We start from the raw sequence: 20,693 nt of genomic DNA on the forward strand, positions 1-20,693 counted from the left end.
ATAATTTATTACTCCTTATACATTTCACTCAGTATATCATGAAAAATTGGTAACAACATTTAAATTCTGCAGCATAACCGATTAGGCATGCTGTATGGCTCAATGGCAAGCATATGTCTCCTGTATGTTTCTAGGGAAAGTCTACTCTGTTGTTTCTCTGCTCTAGATATTCAGATAATATAAAGTACGTCCTTTTTTTTTTCAAGCTTCATAAGTTACTTTGACATAATTTACTATCCCCCTCCCCAGATGTTCCTCTGGGGAGGGGGATAATTTTGGGGGCTTTAATTTTGCAATTAGCCTACCTTGGTAGTTCATCTGACAAAAGCAACTGCTGAAAAGGCTGCATATTTGGATCTTGCATAAACACCTTAATATGGCAGTAGGAGCATAGCTTATGTGATCATACTCCTCCATAATCATATTATTAAGTATACATAACCAAAGTAACTTCCATTTGAGGAGTGTTATCATGTTATTTCCTGCTCTGGACAAGCTTGCGCAACATGTTTATCAGAACAAGATAACATGATCATACTCCTCAACTGGAGACTTGACTACCTTGGTTATGTATTCTTCTTCTGGTACAGTTACTAGCTTCAGCACTCACAAACCCTGAGTCACCTCCTGCTTCAATTCACACAAAAAACACAAGGAAATAAGTAATGATATTTATTAAAGCCATATATTTCAGCCTGAATAGTATAGGCCATCAGCAATGGCAATGACAGTTAATTATAGAATGGAACGCAAACAATGGATTGAGGAAACATTGTACTATTAATTATTCATTAACTATATTTTTATAAAAAAATATTTTCATGTGTGATTAAAATGACTTTTCCTTATCTTAGATAAAGAGAGCACTCGTTCTGATTTAAGTTCAGATGGTGAATAAGGCTACAGCGCTTTCTTTAAACAAGCATTCAAATTTATACTGACATCGAGAGGAATATCTTCCTTATGTATATGTCGACCATAGAACCTTAGGGGTTCTAGTAAAATAAGTTAAGTTTTTCTCTGGTGTCTCCATCTAGGCTTACAACTTCATCTTTTGAGTTTAGTTTTCTGAGTTGTCTATTCATGTGGTTGTGATTAAATTCTTAGTATGTCAATCGATCTCATAACAAAAGAGAATTTTCTTTTATAATTTGTAGTATCCATAACTACTGTAGCTTTCCCCTTATCAGCTTTAGTAATAATATGACTGCTGCATCTTAAGGATTGTAAAGCTTTCATTTCAGCTAAAGAGATATTTGTAGGCAGATGCTTTGATTTCAGAGAGAGAGACAGAGATTGAATAAGTTACATTCAATGTTGAAAAGAAAATCTAAGTAAGGTATCTTTTTAGGAACTGTGGCAAAATCATGTCCTCTTGAAAGAATTAGGATTTCACCTTCAGTTAAAGGTCATCCTAAGATATTAACTATGCAATTTTCTGGAATAGGATGAAATGCACTTTGCTTAGCAACAAGAGCATTGAATTTATGATCTAAATGCCAGTTTTTTTTGTTTATTTTTTAATTAATTGGATGGAGAGCACAAAGAGAGCATTTAGCCACAGTTAGAACTATATGGGCTAGTTGAGGGTCTACAGTAGAGGTAATACCATTCCAGAGATCAGGGATAAGATGTATATTTATAGCTAGTTCATGTTTCCCAGTTCAAAGTTGATTGTGGAAGAGTGATAGGCTTACATCGAAACAGATATTGTGTGTACCGAGAGACCTGATGGTTTCTTTCAGCTTTGCAAAGTTGGGAATAATCTTTAGATTACATAATTTTTTGAGAAAGGATATCCTTGATCACAACTTACTTTGTAACACAGATAATTTTCCAAATTTACCAGTTTTTTTGGTTATTTCTTCTCTGTGAAGGATTTGTAATTGTTCTTTATACTTGTTCCATGAGAGATTTCTTTAATTCACATGAAAAACACAAGGAAATAAGTAATGATATTTATTTAAAGCTATATATTTTAGCCTGAATATTACAGGCCATCATCGTTACTGTTTCAAATCAATCCATTGTTTGCATTCTACCTTTATAATTAACTATTGTTGCCACTGATGATGGTCTGTAATATTCAGAATGAAATATATAGTTTTAAATAAATATCATTACTCATTTCTTTGTTTTTTCCATGCAAATTAAAGAAATCTCATGGCAAAAGTATCTCTCAAAGAACATCCTGCTTCAGTTCTGTGTCTTAGTAACTGTATAAATTTCATTTCCCCTGTACATATCCTTTTCTCTTTCCAATCTATGTCCACCCTAATAATCACTTGGCCTCTAATGCATGCTAATCTACAGATGTATAGCATCCACATCAGTGTACCTTCTGGCTTATAGAAGCAATCAACTGTATGGTTTTCCATTCAGTATCTATGTCACCTCAGACAGTGTCAAATGCACTATCTCCCACAACCCTGAATTCTTCCAGCTTAACTCAACTTCTACATGACAGGAGGAGAAGTGCATAACACTTCTCTCCTTATCCTGTTCTCTCTTGACTGATGCCAGCAACTTCTCACCCTTATTTCCTGATGCTTTTGGCCTTCATATGAATGAATTGTAATATCCCATTGGCCCCAACTAGCCTTGCATTTTGTAATGATTGTTCCTTTCATATTCAACACATGAGAAACTGCATTTGATCTTGCCTGTTCATTCCCATTCTCTGTCATTTGTACAAGGAATGAACACGTTGTTTCTTGCATTCCCTCCTAATAGCTCTAGTGCTCTGATTTTTGCACTTCCAACTTTCTACTAAACAACATTAATTAGAGAAGACCGCTGACACAAAGGAAAAGTTGATCCTCGTTGAAGATCTTAACAGCAGAGTAGAAAGTGATTACCAGACATATAGAAATGTTTGGAAAAAAAAAGCAAAGCTAATAATAATGGAAAATATCTGATGGATTTTTGTTCAGTACAGTAATTCAGTAGTCATTATTAACATCATTTTCCAACACCTATTCACCATGTAAAGATGAGCACAAATGAGAAAGTCTCATTGACTGAGTTAATGCAATATCACGGCCTGTAATGCTTGCAAAAACCATGATCAAAAAAGCTGAGGCTGGCTTAGATAAGGAAGAATGTAGAAAAATATGCCAGTGGTATTTGCGCGCCTTCTGGTCTCTTGCAAAAGCCATTCACTGGGATGAGAAAGAGGCATTGAAATATCACCTAAAGATAAAGCTGACCTGACCTCCTAAGCATAATTCTTTTCATCCAACTCCTACACAGATGATGAGAGCAAATTACCTTCTCCGTTTATTGGAACATTGCTTTGCAACTCCCCTCCCCTCTGTCTTACACACGAGGAAAGACATTAGGTGAATCTTGAACAATCTGGATACTAAAAAGGCTTCTATTCCTGATGAAATGCCACCAGTTGTGCTTAGGAGATAGATGCTCTGAAACTGATGCATGTTCTTTATCATCTGTATGCTATAGTGTCTGCCATCCAAATATTGACTTATTGCTGTCACCTCAGTGTTGTCCAAAGTAATGGAGAAGGTCATTAACAGTCACCTTCAATATCTGGAGAACTGTCAACTAATCAGTGACCATCAATATCAGTTTTGGCAATCAAAATCTCATATTGCATTTATTTCCTATTTCCTATCACTGATGCTGAACTTTTTTTCTCTAAACATGTATAAATGCAAGCATCTGCTGGACTACATCTATGCATTTTAGTTTTAAACTTGAGTCTACTTCTTATTCTCCTCTTTCATTCCATTTATTGCTATCTTTTGGTACAGCTATCAGCATGCCATTTTTCCCCAAGGACTGTTACCCTTGACTATTCAGAACTCAATCAACAGATTCCATCTTTCTTCATAATCATTTGTCCACATTCCTGTCACTGTTGTCTGATAGGTTTTATGACCTCTACATGGGGTTTGCATATAACTAAAAAAAAAAGTGTTTGGTAGGTGTTTAAGTTTATATTTACGTATAATAATTTTTACTGGAAATGGTTGTTTTATTTACTTAAACCCAATACATTTATTAAATTAAATTAATTAAACCTAGTACCATTTCCTTGAAATAAATTCACACACACACAAAGATTTTTTATTAATTAGACTAGTTCTTTCTGATACACTTTACTGTGCTTCTTCGGGAATGGTAATAAACAAAGTACTGAAAAAATGTTGAATAACAGAGCAAATTACATCTTATAAAGATTTAAATAAAAAAAAAAAAACTTCTAGAATCACTTGCAAGCATCATAGTTGAGCTGATTGACTTATCACATACATATCGTAATATGGTAAATTTCAAAAGCTCAACAGTAATACTTGCAAGTGATATTGGATGCATATTTTTATCATTTTTCCTTTATCAAATTCCTTTATCTCATCTCCCCCGACACCAAAGATATAGTTTGTTCTTTTATTCAACATCCTTTCAGTACCTTGTTTATTTTCATCCTGAAAAAGTAAATGATAGTTAGCAATATTAAATATATTCTTCTTCAATTCTTGATCCAAGTATAACAGACAGAGTTTGCATGCAAATATCTTCACAGCTAGGCTATATTTATAGAGGCTGTTGGCATCACATCATTTTGCTGATGAGACCTAAATAAAAGTTACTATCCAGTCTGGATAGTAACCTCTTCTCATAATGCATAGCCTAAATTTGAATACACTTGATGCCCAATCTTTGTTTGCTTACAATTGGATTGTCGTCCAGTAGAATCCTCTAAAAAGAGGATTGCAGCAGATGAGCAGCTCTTCTCCATCTTTCTCGGTCTGTTGCCTCTGTCATTCTTAAACCAGTCCATTCCACGATGTCATTAAACCACTCTTTGGTGGCCCTTCCACGTCTTCTCTTCCCTTCAACTTTCCCTTGTAATATAGTTCTTGTCAGATGTCCTGAGGAACCTCTCAGAAGATGTCCTGCAAATCTGTTCTTTCTTTGCATAATGTTCTTAAGCAGTGCTCTTTCCATCCCAACTCTTCTTAAAACTTCTTGATTTGATATTCTCTCTGTATAGCTAATCTTTTTCATCCTTCTATAACACCACATTTCCAATGCATTAATTCTTTCCATATCTCTCTGAGTGTCCATGATTCACTTCCATAGCTTGCAATACTCCAGACTGTTGCTTTAACTATTCCAATTCTCACACCTATTTTAATATTCTTATTTATTAAAATTTTCTTCATTTCCATAAATGCCGATTTAGCTTTACCTATTCTGTTTCTAATGTCCAACTTTGAAGTTCCTTTCTCTGAGATCCAACTACCTAAATATTGAAATCTTTCCACTTCTAAAATCTTTCTTCCACATCTTATCTTTGCATTATCTCCTATTTTTCTGCCCATTATCATTATCTTGGTCTTCTTTGTGTTAACAAGTTATAGCCTCTCTAGTTCCTCTGTTGATTCTTTCCAAAATTATTTGTGCCAGAATTTTTGCTGTGTGAGTTATAAGACTTATCATTCTAAAATTATTACAGTTTAAAACTCCCATCTTTTTTGGAATGGGGATAAAAATTGATGTTCTGAACTCCTCTGGTAATTCCCTCATAAATTCTGTTAATAATTTGCCATAACTCTTCCATACCTTTTTCACCTATATTTCTTATAAGTTCTATCTGTATACCATTTATTCTGGGGGATTTTCCTTCTTTCATCTTTTGAATTGCTAGATTCAATTCCTCCCTCATGATGTATAACCTCTGCCCACTATACTCTTTAGTCTGATTTTCTCCTCTATACAGTTTACCTACGTATTCCTCCCATCTCTGTAATATCGTCTCTTTTTGTATCAAAATTTCACCTCTATCATTCTTGACTACTCGATTCTTTTGTATCTTTCTCCTTTCTGTCATCATATTAATGTTTTTATAAACACCTTTTGTGTCATTTCTTTCTGCCTTTGTTCATTTCATCTAACCACTCTTCATTTTTCCTTCTTATCTCTCTCTCTCTCTCTTTGTAACTCCCTATTCAAGTCTTTATACTGCTTTTTTTTCCTCCTCTGTTTTACTATTAACTAGCTTTCTTCTTTTTGTTATTTTTCTCAAAATATTTCCATCATCCATGGGGTTTTTTTTCATTTTCTCTTTTTCCTCCTCTTTTTTGGCTAAATGTAATTCTGTAGCAGTAATTATGCTTTCCTTCAGAATCTTCCATTTTTCATTTACATTATCACTTACTTGTATATTTCTCTCCTTCATTTCTTCCTAATGGCTCAGATACACTCCATTCCTTCCTAACACACTTAAACAACCAACACCCCAAAGTCCAGTTCACCTTAAAAAAAGAGGAAAACAACATCCTCCCCTTCCTAGACACTTTAATCACTCGCCAGCTTGATGGATCTTTGGTTTTCTCTGTTTACAGAAAACCCACCCATACAGGCAGATACATTCACCAGCAATCCCCCCCCCCTCACAACAATACGGGGTTATAAAAACACTATATAACACGGCAAAATTAATCTACTCAAATGACGATGCCCTAACCACTGAACTAAACCACATCCTCAACACTTTCTTAGCCAATGGCTATAACCCCCCCAAAAAATACTAAAACCAGTAACCCTCCTCCCCCCTTCCACAATAAAGATTACACCAAATCTATCACCATCCCCTACATCCAGGGCACCTCTGAGAAAATAACCAATATCCTCAAAAAATATGACCTGACTTCTTGTTATAGACCATATAAAAAGTTGGCATCCCTTATCTGCTCTACCAAAGACCAACCACTTCCCCTAGACCTACCTGGTGTAGTCCAGGTCCCTTGCAGCTGCAAATTGTCCTACTTTGGCCATACAGGCAGGACAGCAAATATCATGAATTCAGAACACAAAGACTACATCCGGTTTCACCAGTACAGCCATTCTGGGCTGGCAGACCATGCCTTAGATACCCACCATAGAATTCGTTGGAAGAAAACTAAAATAATACACCGCAGCAAGTTTAAGTACGAAAGATTATTCAAGGAATCATCATCAGCTCTAAAAAAACGTTCCAAACCTCAACAAATTTGGGTGCATGAAACTACCTCAAATTTTGGAGACTTACATTATGAGAACTTCAGCCCAATGGTCAAGACAACCCAATTAGCCTGCCAGAGGGCACCATGAGGATTTTAGGAAGAATATTAGTTTCTTGCCTTCTTCCTCATTTGCTTTTGTTAATGCCTGCGTGCACATACCATATTTTTATGTTCCTGAAGATGGCAACGTTACGTTGTCGAAATATTGAAGTTATTCATTAAAGTTGCCTTTAAATTAACATCCTTTATAAGCGTTGTTAATTCTGTAAGCTAATTACCAGTTATGTATGACCAACGTATAAGCCTTACTACTGGAATGATATCACCTGTATTATAATTATATATTTTGTGTCTTTACATTTCAAACCCTTTTCTATATCACCATAACCTCTCTACTTCCTCATAATCACAAATGGTAAATATATCTGAATAAGCAAAATATTTCTTGGTTTTGCTTTCATCTTTACCACCAAAACTCTGTCTGAGATTTGCCAGTAGCCTTCCACACATCCTGCCACTTGTTTATTCAATATTATACCTACACCTGCTTGATGTTTCTCCTCTCCTCCTGAGTAAATTACTCTCATTCCATCCTCTGTTCTAAAATCTCCTTTTCCTTTCCATCTCACCTCAGCCATTCCCAGAACATCTATTTTCAATCTTAACATCTCCATTTTTACAATCTCCAATCTGCCAGTTTGAAGTAAGGTATTCACATTCCAAGATCCAATGTGAAATTTACCTTTAGTTTCTTTACACTTGGATATAAAGGATTAAACAAGAATATAAACAAGTACATCAAAGTAAATTAAGTATAATTTACTTTGATGTACTGTTGCACATAAGGCTCCAGAGACTTCTTCAAGATGGGGGGGGAAAATACTCAAAGGATGTCGAACAAAAGAGCAAAGTATATCTTTAAGCTGAGGGTTTAAAGGAAACTAATGATAAAAGTACGTGTCCAGTATCACTTGAATGCATCATTATTGAGGTTTTTAACTTTATGGCATTAGGATATACACTGCTTGAAAGAAATCAATTTACATCCCCATGGGCAAAGTGCATCATGCCATGTAAGAAGTCGTGTTTGTAGCCGGTATAAATTGGAGGAACTGTCCGGGTGAAATGACTGCAAGAGGAAACTGACTGAGTTTGAAACAGGCATGATAAGATGCCACATTGCAGGCCTATCTATTCATCAAATTGTTAACAAATTAGACCATCTTAGGTCAACAGTCAGTGATACTATACTGAGATGGAACCACAGGGAGTCAACTGCAAGTGCTACCCACAGTAGACAGCACACAACAGTCATCAAATTGATCATAGGGTGCTAAGAAGGATAATATGTAAAACCACCATTCATTGGCTGACACGTTGAATGCATAGTTCCTGTTATTGACTGGAACATGAATCTACACAAACATTCAGAACTGAGGCTCACAACATGTTTTTTACAATAGGACTGCAATATGCAATTTCCACATTATCTGAACCAACATGCTGTGTTGTCTTCAGTGGTGCAAGGAGTGTACAGTGGGACATGGAAGCTTGGAAAGCTGTGTTATGGAGCAATGAATCGTACTATATCATGTACTGAACAGATGGACAGGTGTGGCAGATGCCCGGTGAACATCACTTACTAGAGTGCATGACTACAACTATGAAATACGGAGGTGGCAGTGTGATGGTATGGTCTTGTTTTTCCTGCTTTGGCCTCAAACCTTTGTGGTACCATGAACATTGAACTCCGTGAGGTATTTGAACATTCTAGATAATGCAATGCTTGAAACAGGCACACAAAGTAGGAAACTTCCTACTTTGTGGCATTTTTACAGAACTGATCATTTTCTCTTTCACAAAACGATGCATTGTGGCTAAAGGTGTAGAATTTTCAATTAAGACAGGGTACATGTGAAATTATCGGGCTGGAAAGTATGACAAGCTTAGGAGTTTGATTGGCTCAGTGCCATTGCATGTACAACTGCAAGGACTAGAAGTTGATAGTGCATGGGAGGTAGTTAAGAAGTGCTTGCATGACGCAATGGCTGACTGTATACCTAGAGTCCGAATAATAAATCAAGTAGGGGTTAAATGGATGAATAACACCATTAAGCTTGAGCTGCAAAAAAAGAAACAACTATGGAGGGAATTTAAGGAGAAAGGTGACCGGCAGGCACATGAACGGTATAAAGTGCAGGCCAGAAGGGTGACGAGCGTGGTAAGAAAAGCAAAAAAGGATTACGAAAGAACATTGGCCATGCAGGCTAAATAGAATTTTAAACAGTTTTTTAGATATGTAGCAAGTAAAAGGAAAAATGTACATGGCAGAATGATTTTAAAGAATGCCTATGGTAGGGAGGTAACTGAATCAGTTGAGATAGCTGAGTTACTGAGTGAGCACTTTGCAACAATATATCATCCAGGTGGTGACATTGCAGAAACGAATAAACCAGTAGATTATACGGGAATTGTGGTGAATGAAGTGGAGGTGAGTAGTCTATTGCATAACCTCAATGTCAATACATCTGTGGGATTGGATGGTATACCAGCTCGTGTAGTACAAGAAGCAGCTAAAGAATTGTCAGTACCCTCGACCATTTTGTTTAATTTGAGTCTCGGGTCTGGGTTAGTCCCGAGCGGGTGGAAGGAGGGGAAAATAGTTCCACTGCATAAAGGTGGTTCCAAGACTGCTGTTGTAAATTACCCACCGATTAGCATATCAGGAATCATTGTCAAGGTCTTAGAGAAATTAGTCAAGAAAAGAATACAGGATTGGATAGATGAAAATGGGATATTGTATGGGGGACAACATGGTTTTGTGAAGGGTAGATCATGCCTCAGTAACTTGCTCACGTTTTATAACGCAGTGACGGCTGAACTGGATAGGGGTAATGGGTTTACAGTGATACTACTGGACCTTGCCAAGGCCTTTGACAGGATACCACATGGAACCCTAATCAGTAAACTGGAGCAGATGGGGATAGATATAGGGTTGGTAAGATGGATAGGAGGGCGGTTGAAGGAGAGATACCAGAGAGTGGTTTATTCAGGAGTGGAGTCAAAAAGACATCTTGTGACCAGTGGAGTGCTGCAGGGCTCTGTTCTTGGACCACTACTTTTCAATTTTTTCATCAATGATATAGGAAAGGATTCGAGAGGAAGTGTTCACTTGTTTGCTGATGATGCAAAGTTGGGTAGAGCAATTGTGAGTGCACAGGATGTCAAAATTTTACAGGATGATTTGGATAGTTTGGAGAACTGGGCTAGGAAAAATGGATGTCAGTTTAATGTGGCAAAGTGTAAGGTTATGCAATTTGGGGTGAAAAGAATAGCAGCAGTATATCGCATTGGTGGAACCGTACTCCAGGAGATTGATGAGGCCAGGGATTTGGGAGTGCTGGTGGATAGGGAGTTGAAGTTTAGGGGGCACATTGCAAAAGTGACTAAATCAGCTCACCAAATCACTTGGCTTATGAAAAATACTTTATCATGCAGTGACAAACAAGTTGTTGTTCCTCTGTATCGAGCCTTGATAAGACCCCATCTGGACTTCTGTGCCCAGTTATGGGCACCAGGGTTTCTTCGTGATGGGGAGGAAGTGGAGAGGGTCCAGAGACGAGTGACCAAGATGATAGCAGGTTTGTGGAATGAACCTTATGAGAATAGGTTGAAGATTTGTGGGTTGCAGAAATTGGACGATAGGCGAAGGAGGGGTGATATGATTGAGACATTCAAATTACTGAAGGGTTTTTATAAGATTGATCCAGAAGATATTTTTGAAAATATGACTGGTGGTGGGAGGACTAGGGGCCATGCATGGAAGCTGGGCAAGAGCGTGGTTGACAAGGGTGTTAGAGCTAGGTTTTTTACTTGGAGAGTGGTAAATGAGTGGAATAAGCTTCCAGAGTCTGTTGTGGGTGCTACGACCGTGAATGTGTTCAAGGCAAGATATGATAGATACTGTGTGAATGTTGAATAGTTGTTCCAGCCATGATGTTAGGGCCTCCCTCGATGAGTCTGTCGACTCAGTTTCCTGGAACAACAACAATAATAATAATAATAATAATTGTGTCATAAGACTGCTATAACTGTGTGGTTGAATGTCATCAAACTTGAATTAGCCTCCACAGAGCCTTTATATCCACTATTTTTGAATGAACTGAAGTGTTGGATGAGGTTAAGGAACGGCAGCTCCACAACAATCCAGGACCTCATTACATGCCTACAGGAAAAAATGGTCCAAAATTCCCATCGATCACTATCGTGTGCCCCATAGGATTGCTGCAGTTATTGCAGCGAAAGGAGGTTTTACATCTTATTAAGGTGGGTGTCATGGTTGTTTGTTCCTCGTATTATGGTGTCCATTGACCTCTTTCCATGCAGTGTATATACACAGGCAAATCACACTAGGAACATATTGTATTCCTTGAAATGTGTTTGTAAGTTAGATGATCATAAGTTGAATTTAGCTTTTTCATATGATATACTATTAAGCTTATTAATGTATCGATGAATTTCAGGCATTGTAAAATGTTGGTAAGTGTGGGGTTCTGTGTTCGCAAAAATGAATTGGGGTCACAATTTATTAGCCTGTGCAGTATTTATAAGCATAAATTGTTTGTATCGTGAACTTTCATAAGTTCATACAACTCCTAGAAAAATAGCAGAATTCGAATCCAACCTTGTTCCTTTTAAAAATTAGGTGGCAAGATAATCTTACTAAATTTGTAGAAAAAAGAGCCAACCTTGCACATCATAGAACAAGTGAACTTTTTAAAAAGTGACAACCAACAAACAGAATAAAGAAAAGAATCAACAATGCATGAAATCATGGAAAATAAAATTTCCTTGAATTGTCCAAATAAAATGGCCAACTACCCAGCATCGTCTCCAAATCAAGACAGGAAAAATATAGTTATTAATCTTGAAATAGGGAAACACTAGAAAAAAAGCCTAGAAAAACAGAAATTTTGAGATCAGTAGCTCTTTCAAAAATAATGGAATATGAACCTGACTCAGTAAAGATCTACACAGATGGCTCCAAAAATCCAAATGGCAATTTGGATTTTTGGAGTGGCATACCCATCTATGGCTCTCAAAATATAGAACTAAAAACAACCAACTGTATAGGATGCAACTCATGCCATGCAGAATTAATGGCCATTAAACCCAAAGGAGTTTTTATTTTTCACAGATTCCTAGCAGCCCTTCAAGCTATTAAGAACTGCCACACTAGACTTAGAGACATAGCAAAAAACATAAACAAATTACATAAGGATTCCGAAATAATTTTCCAATGGATTCCATCCCATGTGGGATTAAAGGGAAATGAAACTGCAGATAAAGTAGCAAAGATGGCTGCAACATCAAGTGATACCACAGATTTTGATGTTTTTAAAACTATTCAAAAAGAAAATGCAAAAAGAATGATTCTCCAGGACTTGACTCACTGCTGGTATTCAGCAGAAAAACCAAGAGCTACCATCAACTCCAAGTTTAATCACTGTGACACTGCCATGATCTCTTGCCTCAAGACTGGCCACACAAGATCACTCAGGTTTAGCAATGGCATAAGTCTTTCCCATCTGTAAAATCTAACATTAAGGAAGCATCACCACTGCATTTACTAACTTGTATGAATAATTCTAAATATGAACTTTATAATATCCCAGAAAAGGTGCTGTATAAAATACATGAATTTGACCTCTATAATCTGGTGTAATAATACCATGGGATAATAATAATAAACATTCCTAAGTATAGGTTCACCTATATGTATATATATATTAGGGGGATTCGTCCACCTATGGCATTCCCCCCCCCCAAGTTCCGGGCTGGCAAGACAAAAAACGTGACATAAAAACGTTTCAAATTTCAGCTTATCTTTTTATATATAGAGAGAGTATATATATATATATATACTTTATCTTGGAGTCATTAAATTTATTTTTTGAAATATATATATATATATATATATATATATATATATATATATATATATATATATATATATATATATATATATGCCTATTCTGAGTGATAAAATACCAGCGTTTCCAGGTGAAAAAACCCTCTACCTCCGCATGAAACCAGCTAACTCACCTTTAGTCAAAAGAGACCAGATAAAGGTTCTTCATATCATGAATGGAATCGAACCCAGGTCTTTCCTACTAAAGGGCTTTGTCTATGTATATCGACAGAGCTATGGAACCAGTCCCCTTGAACATACACACAGATCTACACCATAGGACACTCTGAGAATAAGGATTAACCAACCTATTCCGTAGGGTTTCGGTTTCAAAAGTCTGCACGGTGAAGTATGGGTTTACATGTGCATGTATCAATGATCCCCTCTCCCCCCTCTCTCTCTCTCTCTCTCTATAATAAATTCCTGAATCTCAAGTACAGAGATTTTTTTAATTTCATAAGATATCAATCATCTCAAACTCTCCCATAAGTAAAATTAAGCCAATATGTAGTAGCACTTTTATGCTGATTTTTTATGATTATCAATTTACTGAAATATCCTATTATTTTAAACAAACAACAAGCAGACGTACTAATTGGAACATTTACTGCTTGTAAAAAAAAAAAAAGTCAATGGACACTATAGTGTGAGTAACAAACAGCAATGGCACCAACCTTAATAAGATGTTGAACCTCCTTTTGCTGCGATGACTGCAGCAATCCTATGGGACATATTTTCCCAAGCACAAGACAGGGATCAATGGAGATTTTGGACCATTTTTTCCTGTAGGCATGTAATGAGGTCCTGGGCTCTTGTGGGACTGACATCACTTAACCTTACCTGATGCTTCACTTCATCCCACAGCTGTTCAATAGGATTGAGATCAGGGCTCTGTTGGAGGCCAGTCAAGTTTGGTGACATCCACAAACCACACAGTTACAGCAGCAGTCTTATGACATGGTGCATCGTCTTACTGAAAGACATTGGTCATTTTTATAGAAATGCCACAAAGTAGGAAGCATTGCAAGTAGGAAGTAGCCGGCCTGGTTGGCTAAGCAGTTAGCATATCTGCTCTCCAGCCAAAAGGTTTTGGGTTCGAATCCTGCCATGAGCATGGATTTTTGTGATTGTCTGTGATAATACTAGTAGTGGTGGTGGTGGGCAGTAGATGGCGTTGGTGTAGTTATGGTTGGTGGATCTAAGTGGTGGAGACAGGCAAAGTAGGTGCCCTCCCTCAATGAGTCTTTGGACTCCCTGGAGGTGTCAAGTAAAAATAATAATTGCATTGTTCAGAATGTTCTGATACCTTTCGGAGTTCAGTATTTCTGATACCACAAACAGAGGTTCGAGGTCAAACCAGAAAAACAGGACCATACCGTCACACCACCACCTCTGAATTTCATAGTTGAGGTTACACACTCTGGTAAGAGACAATTACCTGGCATCCACTACACCCACACCCGTATATATATATATATGCTCGGTAGGGGTGTAGCATGATTCATCACTCCATAACACAGCTTTCAAAGCTTCCATGTCTCAGTGCATGCTCTTTTCACACTGAAGACGATGCTGCATGTTGGTTCAGGTAATGTGGGGCTTGCATATTGCAGTCCTACCATGGAAACCCATGTTGTGAGCCTCAGTTCTGAATGTTTTGTGCAGATTTGTGTTCTAGTCGATGCCTGGAACTCCACATTGAATGTGTTAGCTGACAAATGGTAGTTTTTACATATAATCCTATCTTAGCACCCTGAATTCATGTTCAGTGAGTGTGGTTGGTCATCTACTGCAGTTCACTCCCTGCACTTCCATCTCAGTATATCACCGATTGTTGTCAACCATATTGTCGAACATGTTGATAGGCCTGCAACATAGCATCCTATCACAGTGCCTCTTTCAAACTTTGTCAGTTCCCTTCTCACAGCTCTTTCACCCAGACCCATTTGCTCTGACTTGGGTGCATCATATTCCTCCAGTTTATACTAGCTACGAACATGTGGCATGGCATGATGCACCTTGCTCATCAGGGTGTCCATTGACTTCTTTCCAAGCAGCGTAGATATACACAAGCTCTCTAGAAACAAGTGGGAAAATATTTTTTCATACTCACTCTTATCAGCATTTAATTTGCTTCTTATTTAATGATTCTTGATAGATGGACAAGGTGTAGATATCCAGTCTTGCAATCATAACATGCAGTCAGATCATGTTTCTGAGAGGAAGCGTAAGAGGGAAGAGGAATATGAAGAAATAGAAACAAAGCATATCAAAATTAATAATGAAAAATCGGAAGAATGTGTTAAAGATAAAAGTAAGCCACTTGAGGTTGGTATGACAATAAAATAACATTCTACCACATAAATTTGTACTTGTGAATTCACATACAATATCAATTGCCTTTAATCAAGTTACTTCTAATGAAAATTTTCATTTTAAAATAGAACTTACTTCCATAATCAAGTCTTCCATATGACATATTTTTTAAAAAAATATTAAAAAATGATTTTGATATTTAAGATTTTTTATCACCGTTTTTTTACCACATATTACTCTCTTAAAAATAGACTTAATCTCCTTATGTCTGTGGTTAAAGGAATTTTATTTAGTTATTATTATTTTTATCAAATGGATTTTGATAAAAAAATCTGTCACTTGTTCCCAAGCAAAGTGCAGTAGCACAGCTGTTATTCACTATAGCAAACTTGTAGTGACTACAGAAATAGTTTGGCATAGTGAATTGCTTTTATCATGGAACTTTGCCTGTCAGTCTCTGACTGGGACTTTTCAGTAGTTTATAGTGAGAGAGAGGTTGTTAGCTTGCTATAGTGAAAGTTAATGTATCATTATATGTTCTTCCATTCTGAAAATCTTGAAGCTTATCATTAAATTTGTTAGGTGAACAGCAACATTTATTGTTATCAAAAAGTTATTTGATAACAGATTTATTATTCATCGTTATATTTATTATTTAGATTAGCATTTTATTTTATGATTTATTATTTAAGCTTAAAAACCAGTAACATTTTGTTGTAAGCATCTCCCCATCCCAGTCTGATTGTAAAAATGCTTTTTTTTAAAAAAAAATATATTGCACTTTAAAGCTCTTGGAGAACTGAGTTAAATTCTTGATCATAGGCAACCACAGATATGAGAAAAATAAAGGGAGTTGTGGCAGAATCATATTAAAAGGGAAAATATTAGGAAGAAACTTCCAGGTTAGCAAAACAAATGTTTGACAGGATGGCAGGAAAAAGAACCCAAAGAAAGATCAAGATCTAGGTGGATTGATGCAGTTAGAAAGATGAAATGTAAGATTTGAGAATACTGGGTGCTTGTAAATAATAAAAATAATGGAGGAAATTGATGATAGAAAGCTAGTAATGCAGCTATCTAGTACTGTCAGAGTATCCTGATATTTCATGAGAGTAAATATCAAGTATTAATGATAAAATATATCACCTTGTTATCATCTAGATAAGATTAGTTGTCTCTCCTTCAATAAAAAAAAAGATAGTAGTAGTAGTACTATTTTTGATTTCACACTTACACCACGTTTTCAGTTTTGTATGGATTTGTTTAGTCCCTGCCTCTTTCACAGTGCTGAGAGTTATCACTATAGGGCATTTATGTTACTGTTCCTATTCATAGTATTTTATTTTTATTAGTGTTGTCTACATTTTAATTTATTATTTCTCACATTTTAGTGCTATTTATTGCATTATAAACTGAGTTATTTACCTGCTTATTTATGCATTTTACTATATTCGTTTTTTAATATTTTTATTTATTTTATTTATTTATTTATTTGAATGGTGTTTACTCATAGTCAGTACTTCACAAGTGTTGAAAAGGAATAGAATAATCACCGAATGGCAGAGTCTTTTCTCTCTCTCTCTCTCTCAAAATAGATTGAATAGTCAAACTATTACACCAAAGACAAATTATCAGTCAGAGGCAAGGATTGCTGAATATTAACGTGAGGGTAGCCAGATATGGCGATCTCAAGCAGCAACTGTATTCGGTGAATCGGCTGCAAACAGCATCTGTACTCCATGTTAGGAGCGGCTGAATTTAGGTCAAGGAGTGGTGGTTGACACTTGACAAAACTTAACCCATTGAAACTGAATGAACTCTAACCAACCTAAAGATACATTCCGGCTCGACTGTTGCCTAGTCAAACAAGGGTCGTGCCCACTATTAGGGAACCAAGATAGTGAAGGCAAAAAATATGATATTGGAACAAAACATCACCTAGTAGACAGGACAGACATAACAAGCATAGGAACATGGAACGTAAGAACTCTTCACCAAGAAGAAGCATTGGAAATACTACTGCATGAGTTAGACAACTACCGATGGGAAGTGATTGGACTCTGCAAAACTAGATGGACTGGAAAAGGAGAATTCCACCATGGACAGTACAAAATCTTAACTTCAGGTAGGGAGGACAACAAACACCAAAAGGGAGTAGCACTTATATTAAAACCAAAGGCTCAAAACTCTCTATTGTCTTACAATCCTATCTCACCTAGGATAATTAAAGCAAGATTTAAAACATCATTTGGATCACTGACTATTATTCAAGTATACTCACCAACTTTGACATCATCAGAAGAAGACATCGAGGAGTTCTTTATAGATTTGCAAAAAGCAGTACAGCAGACATCAAGTCAAGATCTCCTAATTGTAATGGGGGACTTAAATGCAAAAGTAGACCAAGACTGGGATACCTGGCCAAGAGTAATCAGAAAGTTTGGGTATGGAGAAAGCAATGAACATGGTGAAAGACTGCTAAACCTGCTCAAATAATAGACTAACAGTAATCAATACTCTCTTTAAACAACCAAAAACCCCAAAGAAATTGAACATGGATATCACCACCAGACAGACAAATCAATTATGTGATAGACTATATTATTGTAAACCAAAGATGGAAATCAAGTATCTTAAATTGCAGATCCTTTTCTGCAAATTGTGGATCAGACCATAAGCTAGTATTAGCAAACCTAAGAATAAAGTTAAAATCTGAAAGCACTTTTAGAGTCAAAAGGAGACTGAATGTAAAAAACTACAAGACAACAATATTCTAAGAAACTATCAACTAGAACTAGATAAAAACCTGAAGGACCTAACAAAACAGAATATAAACATCGAAGAACATTGGTGCATATTAAAGGAAATAATATTAAAATCAGCAGAAAATACAATAGGTTACACAGAAAGAGAAAATAAAAAGGATTGGATATCGAATGAAGTAAAAAGGTTAAGTGATCAAAGGAAAACCATGAAACTAAAATCAGAGAAATTAGAAAACTAGTTAAAAAGAGACGAGAATAACTGGTTAGAAGAAAAATGCAAATTGGCAGAGAAGCTATCAAAAGAAAATAACCTCCATGGAATAGACCAAATTAGTAAGAACACAGACGACAAAAATGATAATGATCAAAAACAAAGACGGACAACTAATTGAAAGTAAAACAAAAAGGGCCAGATGGGAAGAATACTTTAGAGACTTATATAATAAAAACAGCTCCCAGGATATTACTATTCCAGCCACTGAAATGGAAGAGGAAACAAATATCTGTACCAAAGAAATAATATTACACAGCAGAGAAAAACTTAAAACTAAGAAAGCATCTGGTATTGATCAAATACACGCAGAATTCTTAAAAGCAGGAAAGGAACAATTTTGTAACCATTAAAAACATTATTTGAAAGGATCTATAAAAATGAAGCAGTGCCTATTGATTGGACCAAATCAATTATAACCCCTATATACAAAAAAAGCAGATAAAACAGAATGCAATAATTACAGAGGCATTAGCCTTCTCAGTATTCCTAGTAAGGTTTTATGAAAGTACTCCAAAAACAAATTAAGCCATACATACACTAGGAGAAGAACAAGCAGGTTTCAGACCAGGACAAAGCACAATTGATCAACTATTCACCTTAAGACAGCTAATAGAAAAGACACTAGAGTACAACCAAAGTTGCTACATAAATTTCCTAGACTTTTGTCAGGCATTTGATTCAATCCATAAAAGAGAACTGTGGAAGAATTTGGAATTCCCAACAAAACTATAAGAATAATAAAGAATCTGTATGAGAATTCTGAAAGTGCAGTACAAATGGAGGACACCTTAACCAACTGGTTCCACACACAGAGCATAGTAAGACAGGGGTGCAATCTGTCACCAGACCTGTTCAGTCTTACACTGGAAGAAGCAACCAGTAAGGCCTTAAAAAATGAAGACTCAGGAATCAAAATATATGGGAAAAATGTAACAAATTTAAAATTCGCAGACGACATTGCATTACTTGCAAGCACAGAAGAAAATCTACAATGAATTTCTGATAAAATAAAGGAAGAATGTATAAAAGTTGGATTAAATATAAATATAGACAAAACAAAGATTATGCAAATAGGAAAAAGAAGCACCAATCTGGAAATTGATAGTAAGAATCTAGAGCAGGTAGAAAACTTCACCTACCTTGGAGGAGATATTGAGTACAATGGTGAAATTACAAAAGATATAAACAGATGAATCAGTCAGGCATCCCAAACTTTTGGACGACTTAATAAAATATGGAAGTCAAGAGACATCAAACAAGTAACAGAAGTAAGAATCTATGAAACAATGGTCCTCCCAATACTCCTCTATGGAAGTGAATGCTGGAATCTCAAAAAGGCTGAAGAAATGGTTTTGCTAAGAAGATTACTTGGAGTATCTCTGCTGGATAGACTAAGAAATGAAGACATAAGGAAACGACTAAAACAAGAAATAATAATAATAGACAAAATCCAAGAAAGAAGACTGCGATGGTTTGGCCATGTGACCAGAATGGGAACAGAAAGACTACCAGCTAAAGCCCTGAATACAACGATGGAAGGTAAAAGATCCAAAGAGTGGCCCAGAATTAGATGAATGGACAAAATAAAAGAGGACCTGAAAACCAAATCACAACAAGTGACACCAAACTGGACAGAATTGTTCAGACTCTCCAGGGACAGACAGAAGTGGAAAGAGTTCATTCGGCCTCATCATCATCCACATAGATGATAGAAGAGAGAAGAAGATTCAGAACAAAACACTTGAAAACAACAAAAATTACACAATAACCACAGTGGTAAAGTTTAATGAAAAGTACAAATATTTCATACTGAAAATAACCATACATCATCATTATGTGGAAACAAGTAAATCAAAGAACAGAAATACAAAATACATACAACAGTTCAGTTTACCAATTAAAAATGGTTGCCACATGCTAGAAAATAATATTAAAAGCTGTTTTTGATATTTACATAAGATGAAAATCTCCTAAATTTTTTGGGAGGAGGGGGGGGGAGAATCATTCTGATCCAGTCTAGGCCAGTGTAAAAGAGCTTCACAACTTTCTTTGAAAAGCATTCATATTTAAAACTGCTTCTATGGAGAAGACTAATTTCATTCCACAGGATACCGTATTTAGTGTCAGTACTATGCAGACCAGACTTAAGGTTTCCCATATTCACTGTAGTATTGATGTTCATTAATTCTTTCTGATAAAGTTTTCTGATTCTCTTTTAGTGAAAATGATTGGATATTGTCACAAAAGTAAATAAAATTTTTAGAAAGGGCACCAGTTGTTTAATTTAGCAAGAGACTAGAAAGTGTCTATGGTTTGGGTATTCCTATTATTACCAG

At 36.1% G+C, this 20,693-nt stretch overlaps 1 protein-coding gene across 1 annotated transcript in view; it reads left to right on the top strand.

Moving 5' to 3' along the window:
- The window catches only part of Larp7 (La related protein 7), a 207,987-nt gene that overhangs the window by 127,114 nt on the left and 60,180 nt on the right, over window positions 1-20,693 (top strand). The window contains exon 7 of the mRNA XM_090393486.1: window positions 15,161-15,330. Coding sequence (XP_090249612.1) covers window positions 15,161-15,330 — 170 coding nt within the window. The remainder of the gene's footprint in view (window positions 1-15,160; window positions 15,331-20,693) is intronic.

Source organism: Typopeltis vanoorti, chromosome 5 (assembly GCF_054136105.1).
Source record: "Typopeltis vanoorti isolate ZY-2024b chromosome 5, IOZ_Tvanoo_1.0, whole genome shotgun sequence".
In the NCBI taxonomy this organism is placed as follows: Eukaryota; Metazoa; Arthropoda; class Arachnida; order Uropygi; family Thelyphonidae; genus Typopeltis; species Typopeltis vanoorti.